Source organism: Jaculus jaculus, chromosome 7 (assembly GCF_020740685.1).
Source record: "Jaculus jaculus isolate mJacJac1 chromosome 7, mJacJac1.mat.Y.cur, whole genome shotgun sequence".
Taxonomy (NCBI): Eukaryota; Metazoa; Chordata; class Mammalia; order Rodentia; family Dipodidae; genus Jaculus; species Jaculus jaculus.
Genome location: NC_059108.1, coordinates 68,134,169 through 68,158,415, shown reverse-complemented (window position 1 = coordinate 68,158,415; position 24,247 = coordinate 68,134,169). Strand labels below are relative to the sequence as shown.

Sequence of the window (24,247 nt, the reverse complement as noted above, 5' to 3'; positions counted from 1 at the left end):
ATATTCGCACATGAGAAGTTAAGTTTCTTTATTGGTTATCAGGCCTATTGTGGAGATGAATTCCCTAATTAAAAAACTGAAGGGAATAAAGGTTTCTCCAGTCACAGGAGAACCTCCCTCCTCAGAAGAGGAAGACAAATGGAGAACTACTGCTGAAGCAGTACAGTCTAGGATAGGAATGGAGCCAATTAATATTGATTTGGATTTAATTAACCCAGAAAGAGTAAAACCCTTTGTGGAATCAGTTTCTAAAAAACAGGTGCCGGCAGTATTAATGAAAACTGTGCAAGATTTAGACAAGGACAGATTAATGGGCAAAAGGCTAGCCATGAATATTGTGAAGAAGCAGATGGACCTGATCAACCCTTCTGGTGCTTCTTACTCCTTCCCGGTTACCACTACTACAAAAAGGACTCCCATGGGTGGAGCTATAAAAAGATTAGCTCCTGATTGGTCTAAAGCCCCCGCCGAACCGGGAACTTGCATAGAGGAGTCCAGAACCTTTAGTCCCCAAGAATTGTCTGATTTAAGGAGGGATTATGCACAGAATGGACTAAAGGATGCCCAGTATTTAGTAAAATTGTGGGAAAAGGAGGCAGACACAGTGATGCTTCATGAAACAGAAATGAGAAAAATTAGAGGTATTATTGAAAACCCCTCCATTCATGAAGCTTTAGAACATGTTTTAGAAACTTCAAAGGGTGACACCCATTCCCTGATAGACTGGCTAACTTCAGCTTGGAGATTAGCTTTCCCCTCTCTGGACTTAACTCAATTTGAAACTGCAGGAAGGTGGAATTCATATTCAGACACAATACAAATTTGCAAAAAACTGGGAGTATTATATTATGTGTATAATCAGGTAGAGACACCACAAGCCTCACCTTTATTACCTGCTTTTAGAAGGCTCATCATTAAGGGCGCCCCACAACATATAAAAATGAGTCTTGTAGGTAACTTACAAGGTGCAGAAACTATAGCTGATGCTATTCAGTTCTTTAAAGGATTCAGAGAACTTGAAGCAGAAAATGTAGTGTCTTTTCAAGTTAAGGCAGGGACACTTCCCAGGAAGAGGTTTAATGGGAACAAGGACAGACCCAGACCTTATTTTACCAATAAAATTATGCAGACCCTTTGATAACATTACAAGCTCATCAGATTGGCAACCATATGACTCTGTAAACCCCAGTCCTGTGAGACAACTCTGGTATCCTATTGGAAGTGGATAACCAGTACATGACACCTTTCATGCTGATTACATTTCAGGTGTCAGGGGGTGGAATGTTATGAGCATGTAAGGACCAGCATATGGTCCAGGGCCAGTTTAGGATAAACAAGTTTGTTGTGAGAGTAAAAAGTGCAAAGTCAAAGCTTGTAAAAAACAAAACTAAGACTAAGCTATGTGCGGTGACATAGTAGAGATTAGCAGGTGTGTGTGTGGAACTCTAGATAAGTAGTGGAAGGTATAAAAACCCCAGCTGCTCAGCAACCGTTGTCTCAGTCTTCCTGACACTATGACTGACTGAAAGGTTGCTCAGCAGTCCAGACTGAGACCTCCGCGAGATGCATCACTGATCCGAATTCATCTGCCCGACACGCTGTCCGAACGATCAAGACTCAGCTTGAAACACCACGAACCGAGAAAACACCGTGAACCAGAGAAAAAGTAGCAGCACGGACTCCACGTTGCCAGGTCATAAAGCATCCGAGACGTGGCAACCCAAGTCTCGCGTTACTAGGTCGTAAAGCATCCGAGACGTCGCAACCCAAGTCTCGAGTTACTAGGTCGTAAAGCGTCCAAGACGTCGCAACCCAAGTCTCACGTTACTGCAACCCAAGTCTCGCGTTATCAGGTTGTATACATGTTAGACTCGTTAGAAATATTCTTGTGTTAGTAGTGATGAATATAATTTGGTTATATATTATATTAGCTATAATATTAGTTGTGATAGTTTGGACTTGCTTGTGTATGACTTTCATCCCAGTAAACTCCTTTGCAAGTATACCAGTGTCTGAGTATCATTGACCTTCGTGGGCAGAATCCTCTCAACCAATCATCTTTGAGAGTGCTCGAGACACATGTTGTTAGAAGAAAGAAAAAAAAAAACCAAAATAGGATGGGAGTTAAACCATAAATCACAATTTACATGAGACAATTACAGCCATAAAAGTAAAAAAAGAAACTTGTAAACAGATTTGTTGGTCATTTACAGGAAGTGCCATCTGGGGGGTGTGAGGCAGGCCTGTTTCCAGCAGTCCTGCTTATCTTAAGAAGTTTTCTCAACAGTTCAGGCCCTAGGAAATGCTGTTCATCCCATCAGAGGCTGTCGTAGACAGGAGATGAGCCCTGAACAGACCTTTGCCCTGAGATAACCTCTGTCCTGAGCAACTTCTGCCCTGAGCAACTTCTGACCTTTTCTCATCCCCCCACCCTGCCACACCTAACTGATTCCATCCCCCCACTCTGCCACACCTAACTAATTAACACCCTGCCTGGCAACTGCAGAGACGTGAGAACTGTACCGTGAATTTTTGGAATAACCGCAAACTGTCCTAGGCCAAAGGCCAAGAAGATTCTGTAACTTTCCACCACCTGCCTCCTCCAGACCCCCCCCCCCACCCAAAACCCTAACTCTAACCCTTAAAAAGGCCACTGTGGCTCAATAAAATTGGACTCTTGACAAGCGTACATTTGCTTGAGTCTCTTCCTCTCTCTCACCCATCTTATTTCAGGTTAGGGTCCTCCTCGCCCCCATGAATAACTAGGTCCTGCGGGACGGGACAAGAGGCCTGCCATTAGTAGAGCCTCCTGTTTGTCTACCATCAGCAAAGCCTCCTACAAGGAAGTGAAGTCTATATTTCTCTAGGGTAGGTATAAAGAAATGTGACAAATTATAACATTTTGTTCTCTTTACAATACATAAATAAATAATGAAAATATTGTGATGTAAATTTAATTGGCTTAATTGAAAGACAGAATAAAAGCTTAATTTCATAGTTTCCTATGGATACAAAAAATTACAGTGGATTTTTAAAACTTGTGTCTCTAAATGAAAACTGTTTTGTTCATAAAGTATTAATGTTGTATATTTATATAACCTCCATGATATGGAGAGACCAAGGAGAAGTTATGTGCTGCATCTGGCTTCTGTGACCTCACTTAGTGGCTGGACTGTGGTTCTGCCATTTAAAATCAGACAGCCATTTCGACTCAGATGAGGAACTAGCTGACTAATGTGCTATTTTTGCTTCTGTATCTGTGCTTGCTTAGCTATAGCCCCACCATCCCCCCCTTGATTCTTGGGAAGCCTCCACTTCAAGGACATTCCAGAGATACCTAGCCATGGAGGCTCTGGCCTCTTGCAAAAGATAAGTTCTGCAAACAGCTCTTGCAATAGGTTCTGCAAACAAGTTACTACCTAAGATAAGTAGGCTGGAGTTCCCACGCACACCTTCTCTGAAATTCTCACACACACCCTCTTAGAACCAATCATTTTAGAAGTTGCAATATATGTAACATTTCCTTTATAAACCCCTTTCCTCTGAGGGTCTGGGCTCTCTCCCTCACTACCGCTGTGCCAGACTGTGTGGATGGAGCGCAGGCCTAGGCTTGCAATAAAGAAACCTGCTGCTTTTACATTCGAGTGTCTTGGCTTCTGTGGTGGTTCTCTTGGTGACTCCTGGGTGACTGGAGATCTTGTCTCCTGGTCAGGGGTCTTGGCACAACCATGTGGAGATCTCTCCTTTGTAAAACCCCAGTGAGGTTTTCATATTTCTTTTTCTAAATATGTAAACAGAAAGCTAAAAAGCCATTTTCAATTAATCTTACTAACTACAGTTAGGAATGTGTTTTGTTACAATAGCAAAAAAAACAAAAACAACAACGAAAAAACCACATAGATAAAGATCAAAGACACAGATCAGGAGAATGGCATAATAAGGTGTGAATTTGGCTCATTATTCCAAAATGCTTATGCTTGACAATATATCATCATGTATTATCGAAAATAAGGAAAATAAAAGTAGGTCAGTGGGAGGCTTGTCATGTGAAGGAATATGTAAATTTCCATCTTCTTCAGCCTTGTGAACTTGAAATTATAGACAGCTGCCACTCAAAGTTGAATCCTTAAAACCCATGCAAATAGACAAGCCACTGTACTCAGAATTTAGGCAGCCTGAGAAGCACAAAGAATGAGGGTATTGCTTTGAAATTCCAGTTGGATATAACTGACATATGCTTTAAACACTTTCTACCAAAATTAGTATTGTTCTTCTAATTAATTTTTATTATGCTTATGATTTGGCTCCAGCTGAATATGTCTGGGGCATAGCAATTTCATCATCTCCAGAGCACAAGAATGAAAGCATCCATTTCTGTTCTCTACTGATAACCTCTCCTGGCTCTGGGATTTTGGAAAATGGAATTAGCAATTAGAAACCATGAGTCTTTCTATTTAATAGCTTTCATTTGTCCCTCTATATTAACTCCCTTTTCCTCCCTATGACCTACTCTGGTGAGCTTTTATGCCCATATTGTTACTGATTCTCATGGTAGACTATCTCCAAAACCTAGTCTTAAAGCAGAATGATCTTGTTCCCTAGTATATGGAAAATGTTTTCTACAAACAAAAATGGGTCCCTAGGGAGTGGTGTTTTTCACTGTTCACATAGCTGGGAACACATCACAACAAGGTTTAGGTGCAGGCAGCAGATGCTCAAAGAGCACTGTGCTCCTGCACAGATGTAGATGGCTGCATCCTCAGGCTTGGCTGTGACAATGTGCAGGTAGCTGCTTTCTCTTGCTTTGCTAAACTGGGCAGTTAGTCTCTTTTGTTGCTTCATTTCTCCTCCCTTGGATAATGTCATCAAGAGCACAGGACCTTCCCCAGGTCCTTGTCTGTACCAGTGAAAACTGGGGAAAGTTGTTGAAGAGTTGCAGTACATAGTGTGATTTTGTCCCTCTTGAATACTTAGAAACCAAGGGCTCTGCTCCAGCTGCTGGGTACTCAACCCTGTTTAAAAATAAATAAAGCATGACAATGTTAAGTAAAATAATCCAGACATAGAAAGGCAAGTTCTCATGTTTTTGTTTCTATGTGTAAAGTGACAAAGAAAAGATTGAATAATTTTTTATATTATTAGTGAATATTATAGAATAGTGAGTACTAGAGACTGGGAACTGTACCTTGGGAGAGAGTGGGAGGATGGAAGTAGGGTGAATGAGTATAATCAATGCAGGGTGTATGGAAATGGAATCCCACAATGTATAAAGTTAATATGTGTGAATTTTAAAAAGCACAGGAAGTACTAGGGATTGGTATTATGGATTCCTTTCAAAGTTGAGGTAATTTTTCTTCTTTTTTTTCTCTTTCTTTCTGAGTTGTTCTTTCCCTCCCTCTGTCTATGCTACTTCTTCCTCTTCTCTTCTGTTCCTCCTCTTTGCATATTTTGCAACAAATGATTTGCCCTCAGAAATTGTATATCTCCTCATGAGTTTCTGTCAACTGATTGGAGATCCCCTGGACTCACACATCAATTGAATCCAAAGGAGAAACACAGAAAGTTTTAGGAACATCTTTTCTTCTTGTAACACGGTGGTAAGGTCACTGACTTCAGCTGCTGTTGCAAGAAGTGGTCCCAGCCTAGAACATGTTCTCAGAGCCACTTTAGTCTTTGACAAGATGCAGAAGCCTCTGTAAAGCAACCAGTGAATCATTCAGTCTCCACCCTCCCTTCTTCTAACCCCAAACTCTTCTTTGACACTGGGAAAGTTTTTTAACCTTTTGAAATGCTACCCTCCAGTGGGAAGACAGCAAATTGATTTGTTTTCAATAGTGCTCCTATTCCTCTACTTTCTTTTGGTTTGCCAAGTGTAAAGATTTATGTAGACAGGACTTTTGGGTAAGATGGCAGTTTAGAGGCCACATGTGAATGACTGGCTGATTATAGTTAAGAAAACAAAGGAATCAGGAATATCGTGTTGCTTAGCCAACTGCTTCTCCCATCTCCCCAACCCACTTGCCTATTTCTCCAGTGAACATTCCCCAGGATTGAAATGATTCCTTGCTGTCATTACAACTCCAGCTGCCCTGAAACCAGCCTTAATGACCTCTTCCAGGAAACATACATAAGCTTTGCTACTTGAAATCTTGAAGATGGCCTCATTGACCACCAATCTTGGGATTGACCTTGGTGCCTGAAAACAGAACCCATAAAAAGTGCTTAGGAATGACACACAAGCTGCAAACAGTGCCCCAGTCACCATAGAGCTGCCTGCTGAGCCTGGTAGCAGTAGATAACTGGATAGAGCTCATTTCATCTATCCTAAGTTCCAAGAACAGTCAGCTGTCTCTACAGGTGAACATCACATAGAAATGGCACTGGGAACACCCAAGGGAAGAACCTGACTGGTGAAAAAGTGACAGTCAATATAGTCTGGGGGCAGGGCTCAGAGGACAAAGGAACTCAGAGCACCAAGATAAACTCCAATAATCAGGCCAGTGAGTTTTTTTTTTTTCTTTACACTGGATTCATATTTATTTTAAAAACAGAAAATCTCAAGCAATCAAACACCCATCACAGAAGAGGGTCTTGCACATAGTAATAGTGAGGTTTTAATACCCCCACCCAAATCTCTTCTCCATCCCTATAGCTATTCCTCCTTTATAATAATACCAATTAATTTAACAGGGCAACCCAGTCCTCCATTGTTCTCATCCACTCTTCCTCCCTCTCACTCTTTCCATACCTTTCCATTTTTCTTTTTCTTCTTTCAAAGAATATAGGATACTTTAGTTTTCAGGGCCTTTATGGTTTGACCCCCTGAGAGATGAGAATATTGTACATTATATAGTTGCATATCTTTACCGTCTTCTTTTTAGTTTACTTTTAGCCCAAACTCCTACATCCCCCCCTTTTTTTACCTTTATACTATCTCCATTTACTCTCCTTTCCTCTACTACATATCAATGTAGTTCTAATCATGAGTCCCACTGTGATTTCTTTACTTCCTTCTTTTCTTTTTACTCATACCACAATGACTAATATAATGCCAATGATACTTCACAAAGTACTATAACTGTCTCACTGTCCCTTTACTCTTTAAAACAGTTGGCATTTAAGGAGCTAATTATTACTCCATTTTCATATTGGGTTCACTCTACAATGGTGACTCTTATTGCAGACAATACTCAACCCTCATGGGAGAACTGAGGATGGATTCTGATGTTCTGAACATCAGTCTAACAAAGGGGAATGTTACTTTAACCCTACTAAGACCTAATCTCTTATTAACATTGCTAGTGATGAACAAACACCAAACATATAAGACTCAGTGAAAAACACAAGCAATCTAAAAAAAAGTAAGACAACATGTCTCTGACAAAAATTACTAATCCTCTAGTAATGACCCCTGAAAAGAATTGACTTACATGAAATTCCAGACAAAGAGTTCAAAAGAATGATTAAAAATACATTTAAAGGAGCTGGAAAAATGGCTTAGCAGTTTAGGCACTTGCCTGTGAAGCCAAATGACCCTAGGTCCCACATAAGCCAAATGCACAAGTTGGCACATGAGCCTGGAGTTAGCTTACAGTGGCTAAAGAACCTGGTGTGCCCATTCTCTCTCTTTCTGCCTCTTTTTTCCCCTCTCTTTCTCAAATAAATGAATAAATAAAAATTTGAACAATATATTCAAAGAATTCAATGAAGATGTGAATAAACTCCTGGATGAAAACCCAAGAGAGTACAAAGAGCTGATTGAAATAGGATGTCAGTTAAGGGTATCGAAATAGAATTCAGTGAATAATATTAAGGGAAAAAAGCCATAGTGATTCTAGGAATGAAAAGTTCAATAAGTTAAACACAAATCTCAGAGGAAAACCTCTACCAGCCAAATTGATTGTGCGGAGGACAGAACATCAGAGCCTTAGACAAGGTAAAGGAAATAGATCATTCAGTCAAAAACAATGACAAATTTTTAAAAATGTGTGAACAGAACCATTGGGAGCTATGAACCAAACCTTGGCCATGTTAACAGAGACTGCCATACAGCAAGTTAACTTTCTACTTCCTCAGTTAATATTCAACTACCAGAAACAATGGGATCATACACCTGGCCAAACACTCCCCCATCCTGCCAGTAGCTAATGAAGAAACAAAGACATTGCAGTTTAACCAGTAACTCTGTGATCTTTGCCCTAACTATGTCCCCTTCCCCCTACAACTCCTTTCACTGACCACGTCCCCTTTCCCCCTACAACCCTATATAAACCTACATGTAAGAATAAACTCTCAAGGCCATGACAAACACCTAGCGTGGTCTCCTCCTCTTGTAGCAGGCATCTCCCTGGCAACCTCTGTAGTGGCTGACAGCCTTGCCGGAGGAGCCCTCGGCCACTCCCTGGTCTCAACAGCACAATTGTCCCAACAATTCCAATTAGCCATAGAAGCTTCTGTTGAGTCCCTCTCCTCCTTGCAAAGGCAGATAACATCAGTTGCCCAAGTAGCAGAAGGATGAAAATAGATTCTTCTCTCTCGCCCTGCACAAGAATTAAGTCCAAATGGATTAAAGACCTTAACATCAGACCGGAAACTCTGAAACTGCTAAAAGAAAAAGTAGGGGAAACCCTTCAACATATTGGTCTTGGCAAAGACTTTCTGAATACAACCCCAATTGCTCAGGCAATAAAACCACAGATTAACCACTGGGACCTAATGAAATTACAAAGATTTTGCACCGCAAAGGACACTGTGAAAAAAGCAAAGAGGCAACCTACAGAATGGGAAAAAATCTTCGCCAGCTATATATCTGATAAAAGATTAATATCTAGGATATACAAAGAACTCAAAAAGTTAACTAATAAGGAATCAAACAAGCCAATCAAAAAATGGGCTATGGAGCTAAATAGAGAGTTCTCAAAGGAAGAAATACGAATGGCATATAAGCATCTAAAAAAATGTTCTACGTCACTAGTCATCAGGGAAATGCAGATTAAAACTACATTGAGATTCCATCTCACTCCTGTCAGATTGGCCACCATCATGAAAACAAATGATCATAAATGTTGGTGGGGATGTGGAAAAAAAGGAACCCTTCTGCACTGCTGGTGGGAATGCAATCTGGTCCAGCCATTGTGGAAAACAGTGTGGAGGTTCCTAAAACAGCTAGAGATTGATTTACCATATGACCCAGCTATAGCACTCCTAGGCATATATCCAAAAGACTCATCACATTTCCTTAGAAGTACGTGCTCAACCATGTTTATTGCTGCTCAATTTATAATAGCTGGGAAATGGAACCAGCCTAAATGTCCATCAACAGATGAGTGGATAATGAAGATGTGGCACATTTATACAATGGAGTTCTAGTCAGCAGTAAAGAAAAATGAAGTTATGAAATTTGCAGAAAAATGGATGGACGTGGAAAGTATTATACTAAGTGAGGTAACCCAGACCCAGAAAGCCAAGTGCCACATGTTCTCTCTCATATGTGGATCCTAGCTACAGATGACTGGGCTTCTGCGTGAGAATGAAAATACTTAGTAGCAGAGGCCAATAAGTTAAAAAGGAGACATAAAGGGTAGAGAAAGGAAGAGGGGAGGATACTTAATAGGTTGATATTGTATATATGTAATTACATTGATTGTAATGGGGAGGTAATATGATGGAGAATGGAATTTCAAGTGGGAAAGTGTGGGGGTGGGGAGGGAGGGAATTACCATGGGATATATTTTATAATCATGGAAAATGTTAATAAAAATTTAAAAAAAAATAATAAAAAAAATCACAAAAAAAATACATGAGATCAGCCTAGATCTTCAAAGACAAAAATTTTCATCAGCTGCTAATGATTGGTGGAAGCCCTCCCTATTCACCCTTCTCATGCCCCTAGTTGGACCCCTAATTAGCCTCATTCTCATATTCACGCTAGGACCATTTTTTATTAACAAGCTCGTTCACTTCATCTGACAACAGATTGGCAATATCATTTCCAAACCCATCCAAATCCACTATCATCAATTGGACCTGATTGATCAGGGCCTCACTGTGCCAGGTGACTCCCCTTCATCTCCTGGTTGCCATCAGTACCAGGGCACCTACTTATCTTAATCCTCTCACTCAAAATCAGACCCATTATTATAATTAAAATCATATCTGTTATATGTCAACACATTAAAGCCATTAAGATGCAACCTTTACAGGTCCATTATCACAGACTGGAGCTGGCGGATTGAGGCATTGCCACTGAAGACCTGCCACCTACAGCTGTCACTCTCCCTTTATCTTACATTCTGTACTTATTTACTATACTGCTGTCCTCTACACCTCTGCTATCGCTGCGGTCTACCTGTCTTGGCCAAATAGCTACCCCTCCTTTAGGAGCTGCATAGGATTCAGACCTATGCATATCAGCTCACAATAAAGTGAGTGTGATATGGACACCAATGTTGGTGCGAGACAAAGCACCGCAGGGAAAGGTCCTTATCTGACCACTTCTGGATTCCCTGAGAGGTATACCTGGTTTGCATGGAGGTTGGTACTATAACTGTTATCACTAAGGCCGTTCCTCACTCTCCGGCCACATAGGCCTTGCCTCCCCTCCCCAAAAGGTACCAAGATTGTGGGAAAAAGATATCCCATGGGAGGAGTCAGGTCCCTACTCCCCCAGTTGGTTGCAGCCCACCGCTGCAAATTGGGCCTCCTCCTCTTTTTGTATACAAGAAGGGAGGAGATGTTGGGAGCTATGAACCAAACCTTGGCCATGTTAACAGAGACTGCCATATATCAAGTTAAGTTTTTACTTCCTCACCTAATATTCAACTACCAGAAACAAAGACTGCCATATAGCAAGTTAAGTTTTTACTTCCTCACCTAATAGTCAACTACCACAAACAAAGACTGCCATATAGCAAGTTAAGTTTCTACTTCCTCACCTAATATTCAACTACCAGAAACAATGGGATCATACACCTGGCCAAACACTCCCCCATCCTGCCAGTAGTTAATGAAGAAACAAAGATATTGCAGTTTAAACAGTAACTCTGTGATCTTTGCCCTAACTATGTCCCCTTCCCCCTACAACTTCTTGTGCTGATCACATCCCCTTCCCCCTACAACTCCTTGCCCTGACCACGTCCCTTTCCCCCTATAACTCTATATAAACCTACATGTAAGAATGAACTCTCAAGGCCATGACAAACACCTAGCATGGTCTCCTTCTTGTGTCTGTTTGCCTTTCACCTAGGTTAGCTTCTCCTTGAGTTCTTGTTCAACTCCCCACTGGCTGGGGCACAGAACATGCAAGATCTTTGGAGTACCTTGGAAAGACCAAATATATAAATTTTGGGAACAGATAAAGAAGAACTGCATGCCAAACACACAGAAAATATTTTCAATAAAACAATAAAAGACAATTTCTCAAATCTAGGCAAAGAGGTGGTCTTCCAGGAACATAGCATATACTAAAAAACAAATAGGTCCATAAAAATTATAAAAATACAGATTAAAGAAAGTATATTATAAGCTCTAAGAGAAAAGGGTAGAGTCACATATAAATGCAGGCCCATTGGAATTATAGCTGATTTTTTTCAAAGGAAACTTGAAATGCCAAGATGGGCTTGGAATGACGTATTTAAAATCTTAAAAGACCATAGCTGCCAATTCAAATTATAGCACACAGTTGATCCGTCATAACTGATAATGAAAAATGTTCCATAATAAAAGCAAGCTAAAGGAACTTATGATGCTCAAACCAACTCTACAGAAAACACTTCAAGAAATACTTTGGACTGAAAAGAAGAATACATATATCCAAGAGGCTACCAAGAAAAATAAACAGTGCAAGAACAGTTATTAAACAACTTAGGAGTAAGAAACTACCAACATTACACAATCAGCAAAATGATAGGAATTAATACAGATCTTTAATAATAACTCTGAATATAAATGGTCTCAGTTCCCACTCAAGACAGAGACAGTATTGGATTAGAAAACAAGATCTATCATTCTGCTGCCTCCTCCAAGAAACACACTTAGCAATGCAACATAGACATTACCATGGGGTGTGTTGCAGTCAGGTTCACGTTGCTGGTAGAAATCACCCAATGAAGAGCAGTTTGTGGGAAAAAGAAGTTTATTTTGGCTTACAGACTCCAGGGAAAGCTCCACAATGGCAGGGGAAATCATGGCATGAGCACAGGGTGGACATCACCCTCTGGCCCACATAAGGTGGACAACAGGAACAGGAGAGTGTGCCAAACAATGGCAAGGGGAAAATGGCTATAACACTCATAAGACCACCCCCAACTACACACTCTCTCCAGGAAGAGTTAATCTCCAAATCTTTATCAGCTGGGAACCTAGCAGTCAGAACGCCTAAGTTTATGGGGGGCACATGAATCAAACCACCACATTCCACCCTGGCCCCCATAAGCTGATATTGATAAATAATGTAAAATACAATGCAACTTTAAAAGTCCCCATAGTTTTTATCAATCCCAACGATATTCAAACATCCCCATAGTCCAAGATCTTTTAACTGAGCCATAATAATAAAAAATTCCTCCCAAACCTAATGGCACAGAATAAATATTCACACTGTAAAAGATGTCATTGGGCATAGCAAAGAAACATTTAGCCAATATAAGATTTAAACCAATCAGGACAAACATCAAACTCTGTAGCTCCAAGTCCAACAACTCTAGCCAGTGATAAATATCCAAGTCTGATAATTCTAACCAGCAGTAATTCTCTGGAGTTCCAATTCCTCCCTCCAGCTAGGCTACTCACAATCTTGGAAAACTTCATCAGGGCCAGCAGCTTTCCTTAGCAGCCATCCCATGGTTCCAGAATCTCCACTGGGTCACCACTGAAATCCACAGTTCATCCTCATGGCCCCATTGGGTCTCCATGCAGGAACCAGCAAACCTGCTTCATACTGCCCATGGCCATTTCCAAAACACAAGACTGTGTTGCAAACTCAATGACCCTCTCTTTTCTGCATTTCTTATACTCCACAAACCCAGATAGGGTGCCAATTTATTAATACAGGGGGAATAAAGCAGACTTTGAAGATCAGGACACTCCTTAAGTACTAAGGCCCCTCCAAAAGAGTCTACATTCTTCCTGTTGCCCCAGTGTAGGTCAGCTGGCCCAATCTCAAAGGTTGTAATCTCTCAATTGCAGCTGAACAGGCAACAGTTCACCCAAAGACTTTTCTTTCTGTGCCATGTCCCTCTGCTCACACCAGTTTATTTCTACACAAAGCAACCCTGCACAACTTTTCTGGACACGGGCATAACAGCAAGCTTCTCATACAAACTGCTAGCACAGTCTAAGCAAAGCTCTTTATCACCCTTATAAGGCAAACCTTACAGTCCATAGTTCTTATTGCATTCAGGTCTTTCAACTCTGACCAGAATAGTCCATCAAGCTGTACTTACAGAACTGCAGGGCATCTCTTAGGCCAAGGTTTCAAATCCTTCCACCATCCTTTTGAAAATCAGCTCCAAAAGGCCAAAACCACAAAGTCAGGTGTCTATCAGCAACCCCACTCCTCAGTACCAAAATCTGTATTAGTCATGGGTCTCTAGAGGAACAGAACTGCTATTAGAATTATATTAAAAAGGGAATTTATTGGATTATTTTACAATAGTCCAATAGCAGTTACAGGCCCAAGAATCAAGGAACCTGGTAGATACTCAGTCCACGTGGCCAGATAACTCAGCAGTCCCAATTTGACACTGCAGGTGGTGCTGGAAGGCCTGAGTGAGCTCTTACCCCCAAATGGGCTGCCTCTCTCATAGGGGGGCTTTACATGAGGAAGCTCTGTGTGAAGAGAGTCCCTTCCCTCTTCCCACTTGGCTGCCAGAGTTGTTTGCTGCCTTACAGCATGGATTGAAGACCAGCACAGACTGAAGACCAGTGTCAACTGAAGACCCATGTGGATTAAAATCCAGCAGCTCCTCAGGAAGCCTCCAGGCCTCTTGGCTCTGCTGGTCTGAATAGTATTACTCTGGGCCTGCATTGTTAAACAAAGATCTTAAGGACAGATAAATGGGACATTCAGAGACTTGTGATGACAGGCCTACCTAACACCCCCCAGGTGCTTTCTGTAACTGACCAACAGGTCTGTTCACAAGTTAAATTTGTTTTTTTTCTTCCCTATAATCTTCTAAGAATAGAATGTCCCTGCTGTAATGCACCAAATTCCCCTTTATGTTTAAAATTACTTTTATGGCTATAACTGTAACATATGAGTTGTGATTTAACTCCCATACTGCTTTAACAATAAACATTTTGCATTTTTTTCCAATAAAAGCTAACACTCTGAATAATTGGGGGCTACTTTTAGAGATCCCACTCTTTGATGTGTAGCCCTGGTGCACATCAGTTCATATCCAGCACTTTGTGAGTCAATGGTCTTACTTGTGCAACACCAGACCCCACTACACTAGATATAAAGTTATAGTTTAACCATGACCCAATAATATTGGATGACTAAATATTTCACTATTACCAATCGTTCTTCAGGCAAAAAGTAAATATTAGTGCTGAAGAGATGGCTTAGTGGTTAAGGTGATTGTCTGTGAAGCCTAAGTGTTATGGGGTCTTGTGTCACACAAGTAAGACCATTGGCTCACAGAATGTGAGGCAAAGGTTTAATTGGGTAAAAAAGAAAGAGAAGAAAAAGGAGAAAGTCTGGTATATCAGGTCTGCATCCCAGAGGTCGGAATCTCTGGGTGCATCCCTGAACTGTTTGGAGTGTCAGTTTTTGTAGAAAAAGAAAGAAGATGGGAGTTAAACCATAAATCACAATTCACATATGACAGTTACAGCTATAAAAGTAAAATAAGAGGAACTTGCAAATAGGTTTGTTGGTCAACTACAGAAAGCACCTGGAGGGTGCAAGGTAGGCCTGTGACCAGGAGTCTCACTTGTCTTAAGGAGTTGGCTCAACAATGCAGGCCTCAGGAAATGCTATTCAGACAAGCAGACTTTCATGTTTATTTACTATCCCCATCTGATTAAACAAGTGTTTTATTCCATTCTTTTATGAGCTCCTACACGGAAGTGACTATTTTTCTGTAAGCTTGGTATAAAGAAATGTAGAGAAACATAACATTTTGTTAACTTTATACTAAGGACCTAGTTTCAATTCCCCAATACCCACAAAATCCAGATGCACAAGGTGATGAAAGCATCTGGAGTTCATTTGTAGTACCTAGAGGCCCTGATGTGCTCATTCTTTCACTCTATCAGCCTCTTCCTTTCTCTCTTTCAAATAGTAAATAAATAAATATAACATTTTAAAAACAGAGAAGTATTAAAGTTAAAAGACATTGTGGTAGTTTGAATGGATATACCCCAATAAGACTCAGGATTTTTATTAAACCTTCTTGGATTTTTAGCCTCCTGGATAGAGGAGGTATCATTGAGGGCAGACCTGAATTTCAGTATAAGTTATGCAAAGTGCTGGAAATTTGTGTGTAGTTTCTTTTTTATTATTTTAAAAATATTTATTTTTATTTATTAATTTGAGAGAGAGAGAGAGAGAGATGCAGAAATAGGCAGGTAGAGAGAGAGAAAGAGAGAATGGGCATGCCAGGATCTCTAGCCACTGCAAATGAACTCCAGATGCCTGCACCTCATTGTACATCTGGTATATGTGGGTCCTAGGAAGTAGAACCTGTGTCCATTGGCTTTGGAGGCAAGTTCCTTAACCACTTAGCCATCTCTCCAACCCATCTGTAGTTTCTTAAGCATGCTTGTCTGTGATGGTGATGGTATCTTTTGGCTTTTCTTTCTCTCTGCTTGGACCCGTAAAAAGGGATCAACTTCTGCTATTAAAGAACTTCCCCTGAATCTGTAAGTTTCAAATATATTTCCTTACTTTCATAACTGTACCTGGTTCACCCCAGCAACCTGAAGTTGTCTATGACAGAATTGGTTCCAAGGAGTTGGATAGAGTTGCTGTGCAATGAATCTGACTATATGGATTTTGATTTTTTGAAACTTATGTGCTGGAGGAATGAGAAACACAATGCTTGCAACTGAAAATGTCTTCTAGAGTGGTAAACCAAATATTCTGGATTATTCTGATGAGAGTTTGAAAATGCTAAGTGCAGAGAGAATTGTATTTGGAGGCATGGCTTATGAACTTTCTAAGGAGAAGGAAAGACTGCAGAGGACCTTGTTGGTACTAGGCTACTGGTATAAGGGATGGCTGTGTTCTGCTGCCCATGCCAAGACAGTATGATCAAGATTAAATTTGTAATGGACTTATGTGTTTGGGTAAAGATATGGGACTGAGAAATCTGAGATTTAAAGTTGGAGAAAGTGAAACAAGTTTAAAATTTAGTGGCACAGAGACTGGTTTTAGGTTACTGAAGCTGCTATTGTCAAACACATTAGCAATTTTAAGGAAGATGGTTCTATTGCTTTACATTAAAACAATGGAGAGAATGCCAGAAAGAAGGAATGGTAGGAATGCAAACACTTTTGGTAAAGTGTTGACTAGAGAAGGAACCTGCTTTTCAAGGTTATGATTTATTTCATCCCTGAATTAAGAATATAGCTGTGTCCTCCCATTCTGTACCTTGTTTGCTATCTCATTTCAACAACCTGAAGCTGTCTTCTACAGACATCTTGGATCAAATGGAACCAAACAAACATTTTCAGATCATTAAACACATTCTCTTCAGCATCTAATAGAACTGTCTTTAAAATAAATCATAAGGGGCTAGAGAGAAGCTTCCTAATGGTCTCAGGTTCACTTCATCAGAACCCACATAAAGCCAGAGGCACAAAGTGGTGGATTCATCTGGAGTTTATAATGGCAGGAGGTCCTGACATGCCTATACTATCTTTCTCTCTCTCTCTCTCTCTCTCTCTCTCTCTCTCTCTCTCTCTCTGTGTGTGTGTGTGTGTGTGTGTGTCTGTCTGTCTGACTCATTTGACTCATTTTCTGTTTCTAAAATAAATAAAAATAAAAAATTAATACATAAGATTACATAAAAATGAAACCTTAGGAGGTATTGGAAAGTGTAAACAACATATTTTATTTTATTTGATCACAATAGAGTAAGGCTAGAAATAAATAGTAAGATAAACTACAGAAAATATACAAACACATGGAGATCAAGCAACATAATTTCAAGTGATAATTGGGTTACTGAAAAAAATCAAGAATGAAATTAAAAATTCATAGAATTGGGTAAAAATAAATGGAGAATAATGAATTAAGAGGTAGGCAATACCCTTAAGTTTCTCCAAATCATCAATGAGAGATAGTAAGAGCATTAGAATAGTAACAAGATTATTAAAAGGAGCATCTGAATATGGAAAAAGTAGTGAAGTGACCTGGCCTACCTACCAACTCTGACTATATTAACACTAATATGCAAACAGTTTCAAATATCAGCAGTTCATTTCAGGAAGTACTTTGGACTGAAAAGAAAGATGACTTCATTCAAGAGGCTACAGAGAAAAGTAAATAATGTAAAGACAGTTGGTAAGCAAAATAGGACTAAGAAAATACCAACAATAAACAATCAAAAATGATATGAATTGATATACACCTTTAATAACAACTGAATATTAATGATCTCTGTTTGTTGTCCATGGTGTATTAATTTTGAATTAATTGAGTTCTACCACTTTGCAGTCTCTGTTCTATAAGTCATTGTATTTAGTCAGAACTATGGGTCTGTTGTACATTATTGATGAACAGCCAAAGAAGTATTAACTGGTACACACAAGACCAAACCATATGATTCTATGTTTTATTTATTTATTTTTTTTTGTTTTATGTGTAATACTTCCAAGATATTCACTTTGTATCCCTCAAAGTTAGTCAGGTGGCTTAGTGCAAATTTAATAGTATAGAAAAGTATAGGGAGGAGGCTCTGACTGTTGTTTGGGGCATGGGAAATAATGAATAGTTGTCAACAAGTACTGACACACACCCTCTTATCTGCATTAGAGTGAGATTAGGGTGGCACTCTGAGATTATGGAAGAAAAAACATATAAACTTGACTCAAAAATCTTTAAAAAGGGCCAGGGTAAAGATCTAGAAGAAATCTAGGATATACAATAAGCTGTCTTTATACGTATTGTTCCTTCTTTTTGTATTGGAGAACATTCTTCAATCAACTAGTTGTTCATATCAACAATATTCTTCAAAATATAAACATCAGAGGAGACTTCCGGTTAAGATGGCGGCGTAGGTACCACTTCAAAGCAGCCTAGGGGGGAAAAAGACCAAAAAAACTCAGCAAAATACACACTTTTACTAAAAAGTTAGGTGTATAGGAAATTGAGGCGGCAGCGGAGAAGTAGAAGAGTTCCAGAGCATCCACAGCCTGCACAGGCGGGAACAGCGGCTCCGGGGCGGCTCGGCCACCCGCCGCAGCCGCGGAGTGGCAGAAAGCCGCCGGAATCTCGGCTCAAGCCGCAGGACAAGCCAGGTGCGGGATTTTCCTCTCACACTGCGCTCTCCGCAACTCGGGAAACGTGAGGGGAGAGCGGCAGCGAGCAACGGAGGGAAGAGCAGACCGCGAGGTAGAAGCACACTTGGAACAGCGATACAACCAGAGCAGCCGCGGCTCCCTCCCCTCCCCCACCACCTAAACCCAGCTCCAGCGAACACAGCAGCGGCCTGGGACCGGCCACGCCAACTTGGGCTGACAGCAGGACCCAAGCAGGAGCAGAGTTCGGCAGCAACTTCAGCGGCTCCAGCACTGGTACCAGTGGCCCCAGCAGCAGCGGACCCAGGAGCGGCAGCGGCGGCAGTTCCCGCAGCAGCGGCTTCGGGGTGAACAGCGGCGGTGCACACGGCAGCGGCAGCTTCAGCAGCGGTGGTGGCTCCGGTGGTGGCAGCTACGACAGCAGCAGAGGCAGCAGCAGCGGCTCAGTTTGCCCCGTAGGAAAAGCAAGTGCCCAGCTCCAGAAATCAGAACAGCAGCCCGACGACCCAGGCAGCAACTTGACTGAGACCACAATCACCCAAGGTAACGGGGATTGCACCAGGGAAGGGTCTCACTTGGTCACAAGCTGACTTGGATACCTCAACAAACCAGAAATATAAACCTCTTTGTTGATAGAGGATCTGGTCATTATAATAACTACTCTTGCATACATACTCGGGGCTGTTTTTGATTGAATGTGTACAGTGTTTAGTTAAATTTTAAAATCTACCTGTATTTTATTCCACTCAGCCTGCTTGAATACTCCTATAGCAGGGAAACTCAACCCCTAAGAACATCTTTGTAGATACTCTGAGAGTCTTAAGAGCCACACCTAATACCTTAAGGTGCTACCCTGAAAATATATTACATCAAATCAATTGATACAGCTAAGAATACACAGCTAGCTAGAAAATCCAAGCATTAACTTAATCCAAGATGCAAAAATATATACATTATAACACAAGAAACACTAAAAAGCAAGACGATATAAATCCACCTAAAAGTATTAATGCATCAGAAATGTCCTCCAGTGAGAAAGAGTTAGAGGAAATGCCTGAGAAAGAGTTCAAAAGAATAATTATAAATATGTTCAAAGAGGTCAAAGAACACATGAAAACAATCAAAGAAGAAATCAAAGAGGAAATCAAAGAGGAAATCAAAGGAATCAAAGAAGAGGCAGGACACCAATTTAATGAAATAAAGAAGGCAATACAAGACATAAATAGGGAAATAGAAATAATAAAGAAAAACCAGTCAGAATTACTAGCAATGAAGAACACAGCTAATGAAATAAAAAACTCTGTAGAAAATCTCACCAGTAGGATGGATGAGGGAGAGGACAGAATATCTAAGCTAGAAGATCAGGTGGCAGACCTAATGCAGTCCAACAAAGAGAAAGACAAACTTATAGAAAAGTATGAGTGGGAATTTCAAGATATTCGGGACACTATGAAAAGATCCAATATAAGAATTCAGGGCATAGTAGAAGGAGAAGAACTCCACTCCAGAGGCATAGTAGGCATCTTCAACAAAATCATAGAGGAAAATTTTCCCCAAATTGGGAAAGAGGTGCCAATACAGATACAGGAAGCCTTTAGAACCCCAGCCAGACAAAACCCAGAAAGAAACTCTCCTCGCCACATTATACTCAAACTTCCAAACACACAAACCAAAGAAAAATATTGAAAGCATTTAGAGAGAAAAATCAAGTTACCTACAAAAGCAAGCCCATCAGGATTACAGATTATTCAACACAAATTTTTAAAGCCAGAAGGGCTTGGAGTGATATATTCCAAGTTCTGAAAGATAACAACTGTCAACCAAGGTTACTTTATCCTGCAGTTATCCATCCAAATAGATGGAGAAATAAAGACATTCCATGACAAAAGCAGGTTAAAGGAGTATCTGAAGACAAAACCAGCTCTACAGAAAATACTTGATATAATCCTCCATGCTGAACAAAAGGAAAAGGACACATATAAGGAACCTAGAAAAAACCAGCTATACTCAAATACCAGTTAACAGAAGAGAGCACAGGTAGAACAAGTAACACACACACACACACACACACAAATGGCAAACATAAATACACACCTTTCAATAATATCTCTTAATATCAATGGTCTCAATGCCCCAACGAAAAGACATAGATTTGCAGACTGGGTTAAAAAGCAGGATCCTACAATTTGATGTCTCCAAGAAACTCACCTTTCTACAAAGGATAGACATTATCTTAGGGTGAAAGGTTGGAAGACGGTGTTTCAAGCAAATGGGCCTAGAAAATAAGCAGGGGTTGCTATCCTAATATCAGACAGGGTAGACTTTAGTCCGACGTTAGTCAAAAAAGATAAGGAAGGTCACTTTATATTGATTAAGGGCACACTCCAACAGGAGGACATTACAATCCTAAACATATATGCACCTAACATGGGGGCTCCCAAATTCGTCAAACAAACACTATTAGAACTAAGGTCACAGATAACACCAAACACAGTGGTGGTGGGTGACTTTAACACCCCACTCTCATCAATTGACAGGTCATCCAGGGAAAGAATAAACAGAGAGGCATCTGGACTAAATGAGGTCATAGAAGGAATGGACCTAACAGATATATACAGGACATTTCATCCAAAGGCTGCAGAATATACATTCTTTTCAGCAGCACATGGAACATTCTCTAAAATAGACCATATATTAGGACACAAAGCAAATCTTAACAAATTCAGGAAAATTGAAATAATTCCTTGCATTCTATCTGACCACAATGGAATTAAACTACAAATCAGTAGCAAGAAAGGCTATAGAGCATATACAAAATCATGGAAACTAAACAATACACTACTAAATGATGAGTGGGTCAATGCAGAAATCAAAAAGGAAATCAAAAAATTTATAGAGTCAAATGATAATGAGAACACAACATACCAAAATCTCTGGGACACAATGAAGGCAGTTCTAAGAGGTAAATTTATAGCCTTAAGTGCCTATATTAAGAAATTAGAAAGGTCACAAGTAAACGACCTAATGCTTCGCCTTAAAGCCTTGGAAAAAGAAGAACAAGGCAAACCAAAAAGTAGTAGAAAGGAAGAAATAATAAAGATTAGGGCAGAAATTAATGAAATAGAAACAAAAAGAACAATCCAAAGAATTAATGAAACAAAGAGTTGGTTCTTTGAAAGGATAAACAAGATTGATAAACCCTTAGCAAATCTGACCAAAAGAAAGAGAGAAGAGACACAAATTAATAAAATCAGAGATGAACAAGGTAACATCACAACAGATTCTAGAGAAATTCAAAAAATCATAGGGACATACTATAAAAGCATATACTCCACAAAGTATGAAAATCTGAAAGAAATGGATGATTTCCTTGATCTATATGACCTACATAAATTAAATCAAAATGAGATTAATCACTTAAATAGACCTATAACAAACATGGAGATCCGATCAGTTATCAATAATCTCCCAACTAAAAAAAGCCCAGGCCCGGATGGATTCACTGCTGAATTTTACCAGACTTTTAAGGAAGAGCTAACACCATTGCTTCTTAAGCTTTTCCAGGAAATAGAAAAAGAAGGAATTCTACCAAACTCCTTCTATGAGGCCAGCATCACCCTGATACCAAAACCAGGCAAAGATAGAACAAAAAAAGAAAATTACAGACCAATCTCCCTCATGAACATAGATGCAAAAATTCTCAACAAAATATTGGCAAACAGAATACAAGAGTATATCAAAAAGATCATTCACCCTGACCAAGTAGGCTTTATCCCAGAGATGCAGGGATGGTTCAACATACGCAAATCTAGTAATGTAATACATTACATAAGTGGGTTGAAGGACAAAAATCACATGATCATCTCATTAGATGCAGAGAAAGCATTTGACAAAATCCAACATCCCTTCATGATAAAAGTCCTACAGAGACTGGGAATAGAAGGAACATATCTCAATATAATAAAGGCTATTTATGACAAGCCTACAGCCAACATATTACTAAATGGGGAAAAACTGGAAGCTTTTCCACTAAAATCAGGAACAAGACAAGGGTGTCCACTGTCTACACTTCTATTTAATATAGTTTTAGAAGTCTTAGCCATAGCAATAAGGCAAGAGACACACATAAAAGGGATACAAATTGGAAAGGAAGAAATCAAGTTATCATTATTTGCAGATGACATGATTCTATACATAAAGGACCCTAAAGACTCTACTAGCAAGCTGTTAGAGCTGATCAAAACCTACAGCAATGTAGCAGGATACAAAATAAATACACAGAAATCAGTAGCCTTCGTATATGCTAACAACAAACACACAGAGGATGAAATCAGAGAATCACTCCCATTCACAATTGCATCAAAAAAAAAAATAAAATACCTTGGAATAAACCTAACCAAGGAAGTAAAGAATCTATACAATGAGAACTTTAAAACACTCAAGCGAGAAATTGCAGAAGACACTAGAAAGTGGAGAAACATCCCTTGTTCCTGGCTTGGAAGAATCAATATCGTGAAAATGGCAATCTTACCTAAAGCAATCTACACATTTAATGCAATCCCTATCAAAATTCCAAAGGCTTTCTTCATGGAAATAGAAAAAACAATCCAAAAATTCATTTGGAATCACAAAAAACCTCGAATATCTAAAATAATACTGAGCAACAAAAAAGAGGCTGGTGGTATCACCATACCTGATTTTAACCTATACTACAGAGCCATAGTAACAAAAACAGCATGGTACTGGCACAAAAACAGACATGTAGATCAATGGAACAGTATAGAGGACCCAGATGTAAGCCCAAGTAGCTATAGCCACCTGATATTCGATAAAAATGCCAAAAATACTCATTGGAGAAGAGACAGCCTCTTCAGCAAATGGTGTTTTGAAAACTGGATAAATATCTGCAGAAGGATGAAAATAGATTCTTCTCTCTTGCCATGCACAAGAATTAAGTCCAAATGGATTAAAGACCTTAACATCAGACCGGAAACTTTGAAACTGCTAGAGGAAAAAGTAGGGGAAACCCTTCAACATATTGGTCTTGGCAAAGACTTTCTGAATACAACCCAATTGCTCAGGCAATAAAACCACAGATTAACCACTGGGACCTAATGAAATTACAAAGATTTTGCACTGCAAAGGACACAGTGAAAAAAGCAAAGAGGCAACCTACAGAATGGGAAAAAATCTTCGCCAGCTATATATCTGATAGAGGATTAATATCTAGGATATACAAAGAACTCAAAAAGTTAACTAATAAGGAATCAAACAAGCCAATCAAAAAATGGGCTAAGGAGCTAAATAGAGAGTTCTCAAAGGAAGAAATACGAATGGCATATAAGCACCTAAAAAAATGTTCTACGTCACTAGTCATCAGGGAAATGCAGATTAAAACTACATTGAGATTCCATCTCACTCCTGTCAGATTGGCCACCATCATGAAAACAAATGATCATAAATGTTGGCGGGGATGTGGAAAAAAAGGAACCCTTCTGCACTGCTGGTGGGAATGCAATCTGGTCCAGCCATTGTGGAAAACAGTGTGGAGGTTCCTAAAACAGCTAGAGATTGATTTACCATATGACCCAGCTATAGCACTCCTAGGCATATATCCAAAGGACTCATCTCATTTCCTTAGAAGTACATGCTCAACCATGTTTATTGCTGCTCAATTTAGAATAGCTGGGAAATGGAACCAGCCTAGATGTCCCTCAACAGATGAGTGGATAATGAAGATGTGGTACATTTATACAATGGAGTTCTACTCAGCGGTAAA

General features: G+C 39.8%; 1 protein-coding gene and 1 gene segment (V, D, J or C); one reads left to right on the top strand and one right to left on the bottom strand.

Annotated features, from left to right (window-relative positions):
• LOC101600058 overlaps positions 1-24,247 on the bottom strand; it is a 746,857-nt gene that overhangs the window by 467,846 nt on the left and 254,764 nt on the right.
• LOC123462130 (THUMP domain-containing protein 1-like) overlaps positions 179-24,247 on the top strand; it is a 48,542-nt gene continuing 24,473 nt past the window's right edge. The window contains exon 1 of the mRNA XM_045154397.1: positions 179-371. Within this exon, the coding sequence (XP_045010332.1) occupies positions 179-371 (193 nt within the window). The remainder of the gene's footprint in view (positions 372-24,247) is intronic.